At 42.2% G+C, this 16,612-nt stretch overlaps 1 protein-coding gene across 1 annotated transcript in view; it reads left to right on the top strand.

Moving 5' to 3' along the window:
- The window catches only part of NOTCH2 (notch receptor 2), an 87,689-nt gene that overhangs the window by 23,612 nt on the left and 47,465 nt on the right, over positions 1–16,612 (top strand). Inside the window, exon 5 of the mRNA XM_054833385.1 lies at positions 4,715–4,837. Within this exon, the coding sequence (XP_054689360.1) occupies positions 4,715–4,837 (123 nt within the window). The remainder of the gene's footprint in view (positions 1–4,714; positions 4,838–16,612) is intronic.

Here is a 16,612-nt window from a genome sequence, read left to right as displayed (position 1 = left end):
GAGGCAGGAGGCAGTTACATCTTGATCTGCTGCAGTGGTTTTTGATACGATTTTGCATCTTGTGACCTGTGAAACTGCTTTGAAGAAACTGATTGTGCCCAAGTGACCATTTAGGCATAATTAGATTACTCCTGGACTGGCCCTGAAATGGGTTCTTGTTTCCTGTAGATGTTTTCTTCTTGGCTTTTGAGTGAATTTCATTTTTTGTAAATACAGATACGTGAGAATGAGAGCTTGAAAATGTGGAAAAAACCCTACAACCTGGAGTTACATGTCACAGCAGCTTTTTTTACAGTAGCACAAGTACTGTTTATGTACAGTGTAGTCAAGCTGCTATTTTAAATTCTCAGGTTCCCATTTCACTTGTGGATTTACACAAACCTTGCATTAGGTAATTCATGAAGTCATGTGTGTTAGAAGTCAGCATTTGGTGGCAAGTGTAAGTGAAGAGTTAAATATACAATCAGTATTACATCTGTATGAAAGGTAACTTCTTATTTTCTGTCCATCTAGTGTAATCATTTTTCCTCGGTGCTTTTTTGATTTAGGTAAAAACAAGATTGTAGACAAGTGAGCGTGTTAGATCAATCATAACAGAGGTTGTAGTAGAAAAAATACTTCTGTGAAAGAGACTTAACCCGAAGCATTAGCAACTCCTTTAAATATAAGAATAAGCTCGAAGTTATATTTGACAAAAAAGGAGTTCATTTGGCAACTAACCTTAAATGGAATGTTAAACAAGTCAATAGAGGAAGTTCTTAGCTGGGAAAGTGATTATTCATTGTTATCCATCAAAATAATTACCCATTAACTAAGATAAGGACCCTAGGGAATTCCAAGGGCTTGTTCAGGAAACGATCTGTCAGGCTGGAGCAGGCTGTTTATGCGAGCTGGAACACTTCCTGGGAAGAGGAAGTAACCTCATGCCGGTTTGCAGCAGAGCATCACGCTGCCCTGCGTAGTGAGCATCGTGGATGGTGTCTAGCAGATGTACTGAATGTCCTGCGGTGGGGAAGACCCTGCTTGCCGGGATTTAGAGATGAGCTGCTTCTGGTGGGCTGTGAGGTTCTGCCCGGCGGCAGTTTTGGGGCACCAGGCACGGTGCATGCCTCTGCTCCGGGTGAGCTGGCTCTCTTATGTGGGGTAGCCCATCTCATGAGTATTTCAAGAAGCTGAACTGTGGGAGCTGCATGCAGGCAACTGCTGTTGGGCACCTGGTATGCTGACCCTTACTTCTGTGTTAAAATGATGCAGGTCGGTTTTAGCACTCTGTCGAGATCCCTAATCTCTTGGCAGCAGGCCCTAAATCTGGCAATAGCTTGACACTTTAATTCAGGTATAATTTCCTGTCCCCATAACTAATTGGTCCTGCATTAAGTCTGAGGTGTAATTTATAGGTTGAAATAAGACTAAGGATTAATATTTGGAGGGAATTGGATATAAAGCTCTGGAATGGGCTGGAGATTTCAGATGACATAGGAGTAAAGTCATCCGCTTGTGTTTGCGTACTAGAGAAGGAACAACATGCTGTTAGCAGTGGGAACACTTTTCCCCTTGAGGTTCTCATTCCTTAGTTTGCTGTGCTTGGAGATACGGAGCAAAAGTCAGGATATGTATTGCAAACTGTTCTCTGGCAGGGAGAAAGCTAAGGACAACATGTTAGTCCCAGCACAGGGGGGAACAGGAAAGAGTGTCAGGTGTCCAAATACATCAAAACAGTGAACTGCTCGGCTTTCTGGAAAAGAGTCAGGTTATGTAAGTGCAAAATCGGATCCTGGGACCCAGCTTAAGAAAAGCTCATGTGTCTCAGAGCAACTTCATGCTTATCATGCTCAAATGTGGGTGTGTTGGTGTCGTGGTTTAACCCCAGCCATGTAAAAGTGAGAGAACTTGTGGATTGGGATAAAGACAGTTTAACAGGTAGAGCAAAAGCCACACACAAAAGGAAAGCAAAACAAGGAATTCATTCCTTCCCATGGGCGTCAGGTGTTCAGCCATACCCAGGAAAGCTCCATTGTGCCTAATGGTGACTTGGGAAGACAAATGCTATCATTCCCAACGTCCTCCCTCTTCTTGCCCCAGCTCTCTATATGCTTAGCATGACATCATATGGTATGGAATATCCCTTTGGTCAGTTGGGGTCAGCTGTCCTGGCTGTGTCCCCTCCCAACTCCTTGTGCACCCCCAGCCAACTCGCTGGTGGGGTGGTGTGAGGAGCAGAAAAGGCCTTGGCTCTGTGTAAGCACTGCTCAGCAGTAATGAAAACATCCCTGTGTTATGAACACTGTTCTCAGCACAAAACACAGCCCCATACCAGCTACTAGGAAGAAAATTAACTCTATCCCAGCCAAAATCAGCATAGTTGGCTCAACCATGACTCTAAAGGACCGGTTTTACAAACGAAAGCTAAACTTTACTAGGACAGTTTTATTTACAAATTAAGCAGATTGCAATGTTGCGGTATAAGTTCAATTTGAAGAGGACACAAAAATCATGCCTTTACAGCTTTTAGATGTTCTAATACTAAGCCAAAGTTGTTCTTCAGAGTAAGACAAATTTAAAGGGAATTTGGGAGTTGGGAGGTTACCAAAAAGGAAACTTGTATTTTCTTCAGCTGTGCACTCAAAATAGTGTCATCTTCACCATTTCAACCCTTCCTAATTCCCTTTCCCTTGGAGATGTCTTTTTGAGCACACTTGGCAGTGTGTCATTTCTCTTGAACCTTTTACTACATTGCTTTTTTTTTGGTAATGTCTTTTTTTGTTTCTATTCTACTGTCACTAGTGGTATCCTCCAGCTTTTAGTGTGGGATTAATGGTTTTCTACATTTGCATGAGATGCTTGAGGACGAGCTCTTAGGTAGTAATATAGCTGGTTAAAATGTGAAAATGTACAATGGCTTGGTGAGGTTTTAGTGTTGGGGTGACTTCCATGCTTTATTATTACTCAAAATCATTTGGCTGCTTTAAATTTGTGAGTACAGTGAGATAGTTTTTAAAAAAAAATATAATGCTTACTGTCAGGAACTTTTTACTAGAAAGTAGGATAGGTCTTCATGTTGTCTGAGCTGAAAGGATAGGATCTTAAACCTTTTTGGGTTTATGGTTCTGGGTGCATTTCCATGCTGATCATGTTGCTGGCACGTGTGCAGTGTATGGTCAGTGGGCTGATTCTCCTCAAGCTGAAAAGCAAGCTGATAGGACACCCCTGTGTCTTACAGCTGAGCATGGCAGCTTTATACAGTTTTAAATGTAGTGATTGGATATGAATTGTGTTCCTCAGCACCTTTTGCCAGGAAGGCATTGCTGTGATGATTAGGATTCAGACTAACCCTGTTCATGGTATATTTCCTCTTCAGTTTAACCTTCCCTACTGCTATGAAATTTGCAGGATCTTGGGTGAAGGTAGGAAGGACTTTGAAGGGAGAGGGTAATAATGCACATCTTTTTTTTTTTTTTTTTTTTCCTATGTTGAGTCTGTTCTTCTGTGCTCATGGATGCTAATGTACTTGACTACAGCACTCCGCTTCTGACTCTTATATGTAGTGTTGAAGAGGTGGGAATGCATACGTATCATCTTAAGTCTCTTGAGAGTAGTGGTAGTCTGGAGAAGCTGCTTCAGAGCTTTAGTGGCAGTCTCAGTCTCATCTGCCACACAGCATGATCCGTGTTGGACCAGATGTTGCTTAGAGGGTCTGTGTGACTTGTCACAGATGTTCTGGAAGCGTCTGGAACAGGGCATCAAAAGTAGAGGGGTTAAAGCATAATTTTGCATGAGAGGACTGTCTTATGTTAATATTACATTCCAAAGCAGTGAAGAGGCAGAGCTGATGTTTTAAATTAACGCGTGTGTTCTGGAATCATTTAATTCATCCTCGTTAGCATGCATCCACTTGTGCTTTGATAAATAGCTTTCTCATCCAGCAGAAATGGCAGGTTTATTTAATGAAGCATGAAGTAAATCAGCAGGGGAAATTGAGGGGAAGATGGGTTATTGATGCCTCCCTTCCCTAATGTCCCTGCTTCTCCTTATTTTAAAGGCTATTTTGCCAGTGTGGCTGTGTTCGTTAGGAGCCTTGATTTTCATTGGGGAAGGGTGCCTGGTTTCTTCTGCTTTTCAGTCAGGGCTTAGTGTATAAAGCATCGCTTGGGTGGTGGCTGATTTGTTGATTGACTGACTTGTCTAACACTGAAGAGGGCCAAATCAGGAATTTGCAAGCTCATTTTCAAAGCATAGAAGGCTTTTCTTTGATGTGGCCAAGGCATAGAACTATGTTGAGGTATTCATGAGGTGAACGCCAGGTGCTTTTTTTGCCATGGGAAGAACTCGTCCTGGGTGGTGCTCTCACTGCTGCTTGGTGGGCAATGACGAGCTTACCTCGTACTAAACTAAATCTGTCAGTCTTCACTTTGTTTGCTTTGAATGACAGTGCCCATTAGTCGCTTAAAAAATACCCTTCTCTTTTTGGTGGTGAAAATGTGTTTGGCCATCTACCCATGTTAGTAGCGTTCTAACTGTGTAATCTGACCTGCATGCTATCAGCAAAGGCATTGAACAAAGTCTCTGGTCAGCATGCTACATTGAGGTTCATCAGGGTTAGGTTAACAGGGCAAGTCGTTAAGGAAAAAAAAAGAGGAAGCTGCATGAAGGGTGAATTCTCTTCAAAAGAGGCTGGAAGCCCATTTCAATCTGCTGTTTCTGCTTTGTTGTCCAGGTTTCGAGGGAAGCGTCTGTGGGCACAACGTTGATGACTGCCCAAATCACAACTGTCAAAATGGGGGTATATGTGTGGATGGTGTGAACACATACAATTGCCGCTGCCCACCACAATGGACAGGTACGTACTATGGAAAACATTCCTGTATGGGCTGGGCACGCTTTACGGGCATGAAATGCAGGACTTCTGGCCTTCACCCATGTACAACTCGAGTTGCGTATGGCTGAATGCAGCTCACATCTGTGCCTTGTTCTGTAGTCTGGGGGGCAGATGTCAGTGGAGCTCTTGGAAGATTGTTTGCATCAAAGCCACCACAGTGCAGGGCAGTTTGCCATTGCACCAGGCAGTGTCACAGCCTTATGTGCACGTGGGTTTGGCAGGCAGGTACCGCGATGCAGCATGACTGTCGGAGCTGGGCTTCCTCTTGTATGGACTACTTTATAAGAGGGTATGTGTTTTACAAAAGTACAAAACGTGGCTTTGCTGTTACAGGGGTGTGTGTGTATAGCAGTGCTTTGCTGATACATCTTGGGGGGATTTTTAACCTGGGATAACGATCCCCAGGTAGATAATAGCAACACTGCTGAAGAACAGGGCAAATCTGAGAGAAGGTGTAGGTGGGAGAAAGGGAGGGAAGAAAAAGAAGTGTATGTATGAGAAGCTTATGGTTTTGCTGTGATTATTTTCCTGCTGTGACTGATTTTTATCTGGAGTTCTCTGACTAGCAAAGCTACTTTTGCTTCATAAATGAGTCTGCTTTACTCTGAGTCTGTAGGGGGGAAAAAATATGAATTCAAGGAAGTGTTATGCATGATGTAAGGAAGCAGCTTACAGGAAATTCAGTGTCATCTTTAGTCACAAAATGTTTCCATACCTCAAAAATAAACAAACACCTCTGGTTTGGGGTTTTTTATTTTAGTCATACTAGTAATTCTTAGCTGGCACGCTTTTTCAGTTGAGTATAGTTTTGCTGTTCTTTCAAAAGCATAGGTAAAAAACCCAACCCTAAAACTGGAAGACTTGAGGTATGGACTCAGTTCGCATATTTACTTTCATAAAGTAGATTGGGATACTTGTTTTGGAACTAAGCTTGAACTAGCTCCTCAGGTTTTGAAGAACCTTTAGCACATTTTTCTCTGTATCTAGAAAATGCTATGCTTGAAACCAGAACATCTGCAGTGATTGGTAGTTCAGACAAATGCACTGTGAGGAGTTAGACTACTAGAGACCGGAGGTTTCATGTTGTTCTAGCGTTTTTCTTCAGAGAGCATCATTCTCATTAAAAACTGGTTGTCATTAAGTGCAAAGGTAGCTGCCAGTTAAGAACCTGTATTAACTTTAAAAAATTATATATTTTTAAATGAAGTTAAAACCACATAAGAGAGTGAAATGCACCACTGCTTGCATAGCTCTTTGAATCTAGGTGTGAATAGGAGAAAATGAGTCCTCCCCTTTAATGAGCAAGTACCCTTGCTTCTGTACTGCTTTTCTGTCTATATGTCCTTATAGCCTGCAGACAGGGAAACCTGCAAAAGAAAACATGGAGAGCTTGGGTGTGGAGCCAAGAACCCTTCAGTGACCCCTAAAATCTTGCTCTATGCTGCAGAAATTATAAACCTTATTATGGCTTCTAGCATCTGTCAGTAGTAAATTAATCTCAGGCTTATTCCTGAAGCATAGAGGATATAATGGATCATGAGTGTGTACAGCATGAGTTTATAATCTGCAAGGGATTATTTTGCTTTGTAGAGGCATCGTAAACTTAGCTTGGCTTGCAGGATTTGGGTGGATGGCTGCTGTCAACTAGGGATGACTTCTGCAACTCACCTGGAAGAGACCTTGCTGGTAGTAGGCTGTGATCTTGTTTGGTTTTGTGGTAGATTGTCTCTTTGATTAACCACTGAAGTTCTCTGCAATGCAGTTGTGGTGGTTCCCTCTCTGAACCTCTTATGGGCTCTGACTGACTACCATTGGGAAAAATAGTTAGACCTGTGTTGTGGCCTAGTGTTGTCATCTTTCTTCCGTGTGCACAGTCTCTCCAGAAACCCTTGTGTTTATGATGGATGGTTCCCTTCGGTGAGACCCTGGAAAGAGATAGGAACTCCCCAAGCCTTATGTTCCCATGGCTTTCTAAAGCAATTTAATGGAATGGGCTTGCTGAGAATTTCCTTTGTTTCTGGTGAAGTTAAGGTTGTTGGCACAGCAGTAGTTTTAGGTGGTGGCTTCTCAAAGCCATTGACTTTCTAGACTTGAAGATTCAGGTCAGTTTGGAACTAAAACTGGTCTTAGGAAACAGCAGCTGGGCTGTTCAAATGATGAACGTTAGAGCCTTTGGGGAACTGAACTGTCTTGTTTAAAATGAACCATGCCGGTTTTGGTGTTCAAACTAAAACATGAGTAACTTCAGAATTAGCTATGCATGTTCATATTGGCATATGTTTGACACGTGTAGGGCGGTAGCTCTGTGCATCCGCAAGATGCCTTAGCGATAGCCATTCCTCTGCAATGTAACTGCTGGTCTGGGTGCTTCTGGAGGCTGAAGGCTTGCCATGGCAATGGAGGGCTCTGTCTGGGGTCTTCTCTGTGTTGCTTTGCTTGAAAACCTGTGCAATGAGAAGGTCTTGGCCAGGTTGCCTTTAAGAATTCATTTATTGTATCTGTAATATTCCTTTTGCCCAATAAATATGTGCAAGCCATGTCCCGTGACACCCTGAAATCCTGTCCAGCTCCACAGTGAATGCAGCCATGTGGTGCGAGTGGACAATCTGTCTTGCAAGTCACCTGAATGCCTCTAGTTCTCATGTGGTCCTGCAGCTCAGCCCAGCAGTGACCCTGCTCTGTCATCTCAGCAGCATTTTCTTAAAAGAAGCTTGTTTCTTTGAATGGACTTCAGTCCCTTTCCTGCATCTTCAATTAGAGACCAAGAAGGTGCAGGATAACGGTACACATCCAGCTTGGAGCCATGAGGGGTGACGCCTTCCCAAAATAGGGGAGGTAGATGGAGGACTGCTGGAGCAGTTTGGAGAGGTGACTTTTTTCAAGATTAAACTGCAGCTGATGCTGACAGGAGTAAACTACAATAAAAAATTAGTTGCTCGGCAATAAGGAAATGGTGTGTAAGTGCATGTCCGTCCTTTGCACAAACGTGGTTTATAACATTGTAAATCATCTCTAAGGTAAGTGAAGAGAGGAGAGCTGAGCAAACAACTCTTACAGATTTTGTCCTGATAAATACTTATATCCCAACAGTGAGGAACTGAGAGAGTGAACACTTCAGGAAATCAAAAGCTTCCAGTGAGACCTTGAGGTTAGAGGACATTGTGTGCAACCTAAAAAAAAGCCCCAAACACGTTTGAGTAAACATCAGCCAAAAGTGAAAAGATGTTAAATTTTCTAAAAGTACTTTAACAGTGTAAACATGATGTCTTCATAACAGTTCTTCTGCCATCTCTTCTTTCTAATACTTACTTGTCAAGTAATCGTGGAGGAGTTTAAATTGGTCTATTTGCAGTTTTAGTCTTTAAGTCCTTGTGCCATGGATGACGATCTAGCATGTTTGTTAATATAACTTGTGCTTCCTGGCATGGAGAAACTAGTCCCATTCCTTGCTAGAAAAATCAAGAAGCTGTGCTGCACCTGACAAAAGATAGGTTTGTGTAAAGTAATAGTGAAGCATCCTTTACTGAAACAGAATCTGTCCTAATTAATTTTGGTAACCATCTGCCTCTTGTAATTCCCTGACAGGTGTTAGGCTGGACTACATAACCATGCATTTTAAAAATATTTTTTCTGCATGGTACTAGAATCTAGCTTTTGAGAGACTGTTTGCTTTCAGTCTAATTTCCTACTTCTCAAACAGAGCTTGCTGCTCTTTTTTGCTGAAGTGCGTGCCTTCTCTTTCTCATTTTGCTGCTTTTTCCGGAAAGATAAAATCTTCCCTTTCAGAAACAATGATGAGAAATTCCTGCTGTCACTAATGTTTTTGTCACCTTCAAAGTTCTCGTATTTCATACGGTTATAGTGATTGTCAACCTCATAAATTTGTAACTGGCAACACAATCTTGGATGTGTTTTGGTGAAACTGCCCCAGATCTTTCCTGTTGCTGAATGTTAACTGATTTTTTTGTTTGTTTGTTTAAGGATGACTTAGCCTGGGACAAGGTAAAATCCTTTGTCACAACCAGTGTTTGTTGGGTCCTTTCAAGGCACTCTGTTGCAGATGTGTAATGAAGCTCACCTTTTCTTGGAAATAGATCAGGATGCTTTTGTGAAAGACTGAAATCCATTCTTCTGCGCCTGGCAGTTTTAAGTGTGATTTGAGTCAAAATTAGCCAACAATCCTGGCTGATGTCTGTGCCATGTGAAGACTCTGCTTTATGCTGCTGTTCTGCAGCAGTTAAACCAGCCTGATGGGCTGACTGCAGTCTGAGGAAGAAGGTGTCTTTGCCTTCTCTCTCTGCTCCCAGCCACCCTTCCCCTGAGCTGGCTCTGGTATGTGTTGGACTGTGTCGCTTTAACTCACTAATCTAGTAAAAAATCCTGTTCAGCTGCCTTCCCCCCCCCCCCCCCCCCCTTGTCTGGGATCAGGAATTAAAATTCAGAGAGTGGTCTCACGGGTGAGCGGATGCAGAGGAAGTGATGGCAGTGCAGGGCTGTAAAGTCGTGTGGAAGGTTAGGATGTCCTTCCACAGGACGCAGTGAAACCATCTGAGAATTTAAAGGCTGGTCAGATGTTCCAGACTACAATTTGTATGAAGAAACTAGGCTTTGTTTAAAATGCCCCTGTCTACTCTGTTGATCTAACCTAGACAGTTTGTGTCAAGAAAGATGACTTGAGAATTGGGGCACTAAAGTGATTAACAATATAAAACGCTGTAAATGCTTTTGTTTTTCTTGGCTGAGAAGAACTCCTACTTCACTGTGGAAAGTTTGCAGCATTTCCGAGGATCATCGTGAATCTGCGTTTGGCCCGAATCACCTTTCAGGAATGGTGCACAGCAGAGATTGATTTGTATCCTCCATTGAGTTGAGTCCTTTGCATAGTTTGCTCCTGAAGTGCTGCATCAGGAGTTGTGGGAAGAGTCTCTGGGTTTGGGGGACACGCTATGCCCACGCTGAAGTGGGTTTTGGAAGACCTACGTAATATTGCTTCAGTTGCAGGTTTGGCCGGCTTGCCTCCCTTCGTTATTTCTACCCCTGTGGCTGGAAAGGCAAGACTCCCATGGCAGTTGTATTTATTCAGGCTTTGTTTTCCCCTGAAAAGGGGGCTCCAGTGAACTGTATATTTTAAAATCTAGGAGACCTTTGTCTCAAGGGAAGCACAGTGTGCTAACAGCTGACTCCACCAAATAACTCCAGCACTGGGAGCTAGCTTAAGAAGCAAATGTTTGTCTTGAGCAGAAAAGCTCTTCAGGCAGCAGGGCTGTGCTTTTTAATTAAAATAGCTGTTAGCTTGGTCATATGCTCTTAAACACTAGCACAAGAGTGACTCTTCCTGCAGAGCTTTAGGCAGGAATTTTCAAAGAGGGGGAGTTAAGGGTTTGATTCCTATTTAATTAGAGTAATATTTGCTCCCCACCTTGGTCGTCTTTGAAAATCCCAGCCTTAAACTCTAAGCAGACGTGACTTTTCTTTGCTAAGAAGGGAGGATAAACATCAAAAGGCTAATGTTTAACACTTTTATGTAAGATCGTATGCTCTGGTATTTTGTTTTTTAAACCTTTCTTTGCCAAATACCACTTTCCTCAGCTTCTGTATCACAAAGTATACAGTAACAAGTCATGCTAACTTAGTGTTCAAAAACAATACTGCCTTGCTGGAATACTTAGAGGCTTGAAATGTAGAGGAACTACCTCTGACACTAGATGACACAGATCATAAATCTTGAACATGCTAGTCTCCTAAATGAGGGATTATACATCCTTGCTACCCTCTATAGAGGACCGATTATTACCTGCCAGAGAGCGCCGTCAGGGTTGCACTCTTTTCTGGTTGGCACGCACATGCATAACGTGCAAAGAGCAATCCTTACCTCTGCGTTAATGCAGGGAGGCTGGGTCAGACTCCTGTGAGAAGTGCAGTCACCTTTCCCAGTGGTGTAGCTAAAGGCAGACTTTCTGGTGCCTTTCCAAACTTTATTAAAAAGCATAGTAGGCCCTTTGGTACTGGCCAAGACCCATCTGCGCCAAACTTGGCAACTGGGTTGGTGATTTGCTGTCACTACAGCAGTATCTCCAAGAGACAGCTCTCTGGAAGAGGCCAAGCGGGATTATGATTCTTTTTCTTCCTTCATGTTTTAACTGGCAGATACAAAGGGAGCAGGGAGCACGTGGCAGCCTCTGGAGCTGGCAGCTCCAAGTTTGAGTGTACAAATGATTTGAAGCATCAGACATAAACAAACTTTATCCTGGATGTTGTTTGTTTTTCTTGTGGTACTTGATTCCAGTGTTGTGCAGAGCAGATTGATTTCAGAGGCATTAAAAGTTACACCATATAGTACCTTATCCAGTATGGATTCTGGAACACCTACCACAACCTCCCGTTTGTTTCATGCTGCTTTCGGTTTCCCGACAGCAAGCCTTGGTTAGGAGGTAGCTGTAATAAAACACCTGAGGTGTTAACAGCTCAACTGATCCGATGACAGAATGACAGCATCCAATTTAGACCATGCTGCTGCCTCTTCCCTTGCGCCTTTGGTGACTTTCCAGGCCGGGAAATACTTTTTGCAATCAAACGTGCCAAATAATCTCTTGCGGAGCTGTCTTTAAGTTTTCAGTACATCTTGCATGTGTTTGGCACCAAAACAAAATAGGCTAGACCACTCTGGTGAGGCTGGGGTGGTGGATGTGTGCTGTGAGACCAGGCTAATAGGTAACAGTTGTTTTATCTGCAGCTGACTTGTTTCTGGCAGTTTTTGCCACTTCCCTTGTTCTTAGATTGAGGTGATTTGTCTTTGGATAATTACTAATGATACATTGCTGAGATTAGCTTGAGAATATGAAGCTTTTATTGTCAGGTTTGGCTCCAACTGTTAGGTTTTTGCCTTGCAGATCTTTTTGCTTGTTAGGTGTTGCCCCGATTCACCAGATTTTCCAGAGAAGGGCAAAATGGAGAGTAGCTTGGTGATGTGTGGTTTTCTTGTGATTATTTCTCTATCCTGCTGCTGTCCTCAGTCACTTCACCTGCCACATTAAGCCAGTCTGTTGTTAGTGCATCACTACTAATTTTTAATGAATTTTGTTCTGTTCATTTGTATTACTGCCTCTAAAGAGCTTTGTCAGGACTGCCCTCTCTACCCAGTAGTCTGCGGGGAGTGATTTAGGGCAGTATTTAATGGATCAGGGCGTGCATAAGTCTCTTAAAGCCCGGAGTTTTGTACTTGGGGGTTGTAAAATCCCTTGTAAAAGCCCATTAGTTCCACTACATGCTTCCCAGTGTGGTTATGAAATTAAACTCTTTTCTCCACCGTATTAGCCTAAAATAAACACAGATGTTTACTCTGCTTGCTACAATTGCAGATTAATCTCCAATTGTTCAAATTCTATATTAAGCTCTTAAGTTTTATGGTATCTTGGATGGCATTTGACATTGCCCAAGATACAGTGAATCTATTAAAAACAAAACCAAAAACGCAGCACCTGAGGTTTGGGAATGGCTGCTACTGCTTTGCTGCTCTGTAGTTCTGTATTTCAAATGGGAGAAAGATGATGTCAGATCCTGGGGAAGGACCACTTTTCTGAGCGCTGTGATGCCTCTCACTGCTTTAAAAACTGCAAGGGAAAAATATTTGGCTTCAGTCCTTTTTTGCGGGGAAACTGCCGTAGTACTTAAGCAGAGGAGACCTTTACTGAACACACGTGCAGCTGGGGGCACTTTTTGCAGATCTGAACAGAGTAGTCCTTTTGAATTCCTGTGTGTGTCTGAAGCCATTCTTGGAGCTGAAGGCAGGAGTTGTATTGATTGGTCGGCCCGCAGGGAGCTGTCGGGATGGCTTTGTCAGAGGGTCTGGAATCTGGCTGTGATCTGGACGTCACACCTGAGATCCCTTTCAGTATTACCTGTTCATTGCTCTGAATGTTCTTCTCTCTATAAAGGTGTCAGCTCTTTCAGAGAAGTTTGAAGCTCTTTGCTTTGAGATATCTTGTGTCAGTAAAGCAAATTATATAAAATGATAAAATATTTTCTTTGCTGTGTGCTGTATCTTCCCTGCAATAACTGCTGTAGTGTTTTATCATCTTTCTCCTGTTGTGGGTAACAGTTGCTTTGTAAGTCTCGTACAAAATTCTTCTCCCCGTCGGTCTGTCGGACTCTGAACTCTACCCATGTTTCAGTGTCTTTATTCAGAGGTGGTGGCTTCTGTACTGCAAAATGTATTCCAGACTGAGGCAATACCATTGCTATTACACAACAACTGTTTGCATTAGTTATTCTTCCTTGTAGTCAAATGTCTTGTCAGTAATGTTTATTTTGTTGATTAAAGCTGTGATTGAGCAGAGGTCCCCACTGAACTCTTCCAGGGAAGCTGAAGTCTTTCCTCAGGGAGTGCCTAACCGAAACCTTCTCCAACAAGTCTGTTTGCCTTTTGTATTTTACTTGGCATTCGTGCATCAAGCCTTGTCTGCTGTTGCACTGCCCAGCAACCTTGCTTGGTTGAATCTGAAATTCCCTGGCTTCCTCTTGAATAATGTAAATATTGTTTTGTTAAAGATATCACTGCCTACTGTGCATCTCCTTCCAGGTCATTAATTGAATGCTCCAGTGCCTGTATGTATTCATTCTTGAAAAAACCTAAGTTACAATTAATATGGATAATTCCATAGGTTAAAGATTAATCGGATGTTTTCACAAATACACAATTCAAAAATATGGGAGCCAAAGTATTTTTCATAAACACCATTTTATTAGAAGGCCTGATGTTTCCATGCAATTTTTACTTTAGTTTTCCATTTGCTGAGGAGACACACAGCAAATTGAGGAAACTGAGCTCTGACCGGACTGATGAACATGTGTTGGGTTACGCTGGCAACACAGACGTTTTCCTTATGTTACAAGAACGAACTGGACAGAGAAATGTCCTTCCCCAGCCAGATGTGATCTGCCAGCCTGGTATCCTGAATATACACGTGTGGTTAGAGAGAGGAAGAAACCACATGGTCCCTTGAGGTGTGGCGCTGGTAACCTTCTGCCACAATGAGATTCAGTCATTTATACAAATACTCTTTCTTATCTCTTAGCCTGTTCTTGAGTCTTGATAAGATGCTGTTCACCTTCTCACTTAATAGTCCTTTGAAACTTGGAGAAAAAAATGTAAACAGTTCTAATGAGCCATGCTTTCTTTAGCTACGCCGATCATATTCAAAAACCTTACAATAATCTTTGGAATACTTTGTGAATTAAATTACTCTTTCAGAGTTTCTTTCTAGATCTGGTTTATGGCTTCCCAGATAGCCCTTTCAGGAGAGCTAGTGAGTTCTTCCCTGTGTACTGGAGTACTAGGCTAAGTGACAAACTTCTGGTGAGGTACTGAGAGGATGGAGGCATAAGAGCTTGAAACCTGATGTTCCTCTTCCAGTGAGTCTCTTAAGACCTTGAGGACCAGTTTGCAATTGTCACTGCTATTCTTTTCCTTCCAGTATCACTAAGCTTTTAAGATATTCTGACTTCCAGTTCAGCCTGAGTCCAGCGCTGTCATGGTTGTGATTTTGAGAGAAGTGGACATCGCTGTCTTCTCCCAGCTCAGTTTTCAAGGAATGGACTTTTTTTTTTTTTCAAGGCACAGGAAGGTGTTTGCATCCTTTGTCCTACTGAATGTTTTTAGTGCATTAACTGCATGTGAGCTCTCCTCTCGGGAGCTTTGGCCTCTGGTACTCCAGCTGTGCATCAGCAGCCTTTCCTGCTGGAGAGCTGTTAAGAGGCCAAGAAAACTTTTTCCTCTATGGAAAGTCTGCTCTGCCAAAGACGAAGACCTCTGATTGAACCGACTGAAGGTCCTGCATTCAGCTGCAGGATCAGTGCAGTTGGAATTGAGGTTTACGCAAAGCCTGTGTGGTTCGGTAGGATCAGCTTTTGGAGGTGTCTGTTGCTGCTTCCCAGGGTGACTGGTTTGGTTTCTTATTTTTCTCAAGCTAATACTCTACTTCTTCAGTGTAGGATTGTACTAATTTTATTTGCTATCTGCCCTACCTTTATAAATCAGGCTTTATTTTCTTTTTAACATAAAGACTTCTAGGAGAAGGGGCTGGCTGTTTCTCATCGATGAAATCTGGTACAACTACTTGAGGGTCCTTGAACCACTGCATCCTGTGTCTGCCTAAAGAGAAGCTCCCAGAGTTCCTGCCCAGTTCCTGCTGGTCTGAAAACGGGAGCAATCAAAGCAGCAAACATGTCTGTCTTACTCCATATGGCTTTTCTGAGGGGAAATATGCAGGAAGTAACTTAGTTTCATAGTGGGCAAAAAGTGCTAAGAGTTAAAGGCTGTTCCCTTTTTCTACTTCTAGTTTTCAATTTTGAAATACCACATGGACTAGCTGTTTACTTTGTACAAGGTCACTTAAAACCTGAGTTGGCATTTTGCTGATTTCCCAGGCTCTACAAATATCAAGGTCAGGTTAGGCTTTTATTAGCTGCTTGGAGTAATGCGTATTTCCTTTCTTGTTGTCTTTTGTATGTATGTTTCTACATTTCCATTAAAATATTGTACAGTTAGTGTATTTGCATTTGCCTTCACTAGTTCACCCTGTATTTACTATGTTTCTTTTAGAAATGTAATTGAAACTACCACCAGTACAAGAAAAGAAATACCTACGGAAACTTCCAGCTAAATGAATTAATATTTAGCTGAAGTGGTCGTGGCATTCAGAAACACTAGGGTTATAAAGAAGTGCATTACACTGTACGATTCATAACAGAGTTTGCACTTAAGTTGAATTTCAGTTCTGTGAATGAAAGACTTGATTCTTCCCAAAACTCTTAATAACTAGAAAACAGATTTACCGTGTACATAGTTACAAATAAATATTCTTGGTTCAGTTACAATTAAGTCAAAGCAGCATCCCTTAAGTAAACTGTTTCAGAGATCTTTTGTCTCATTTGATTTAAATGTACCTAACTAACCTGGTACAGAAAAGTCTTATGCAAAATATTGATTGAGAAGTTTTAGAATTAAATCCTGGTTTATGTCAGACACAGAAAGAGACTTCTCTCTCTGCTGTGAAAAGGCGTTCAGGAAGCTCCCGGGACAGACACTACATTGAAGACCTAGGTCTTCAAATAACAGAAATGTCAAATATTTCCTTTGCAGCACCTGACCAAAATATTAATCTATTCTCTCATTTGCACAAGGAGTCGAAGTCTCTACAAGGGCAAATCAGCCCTTTAAGGAGAGTGAGAGGTTGTAGCCATGCTCCAGTCCTACTAAGAGTTAAGCGATGGTGCTGCTTTGAGGGAGGGCAGTCTTGAAAGCCATTTGCAAATGTGTGCGCTAGTTTCTGGGGGAAAAACCCAACAAAACAAACAACATTAAACCAAACAAGCAAAACAACCCCAAACAAACAACCCCAAACAAAAACCTGTGTTGAAGAATTACAATATTGATCATTAATCCCATGTTGTTAACACTCTATAGTTGCTTACACAGTGTTTTTGAATCTTTAGGTGTCTAAAAAACCACAAACCCCACCTAAAAACCCTTTATTTCTCTCTTTTGAAGACTTTGGGCTATATAATGCATTTCCAAGCCACTCAAGTCCCACTTCAGCAATAAGGGCTCAAGCATTTACAGTGAACTTGAAATTGCTTTGCATTCTTGCCAATTCACCAGCTCCAGTTAAGAAATGCGAGCGCCTTGGACTTTAGTCTGGGATTTGTAGTATTTTAAAACACAGTTCCAAAATCTTT

The sequence above is a fragment of the Grus americana genome, chromosome 8 (genome assembly GCF_028858705.1).
Source record: "Grus americana isolate bGruAme1 chromosome 8, bGruAme1.mat, whole genome shotgun sequence".
Classification (NCBI taxonomy): Eukaryota; Metazoa; Chordata; class Aves; order Gruiformes; family Gruidae; genus Grus; species Grus americana.
Note: the sequence above shows the minus strand (reverse complement) of the source record. Positions and strands in the feature narration are given on the sequence as shown.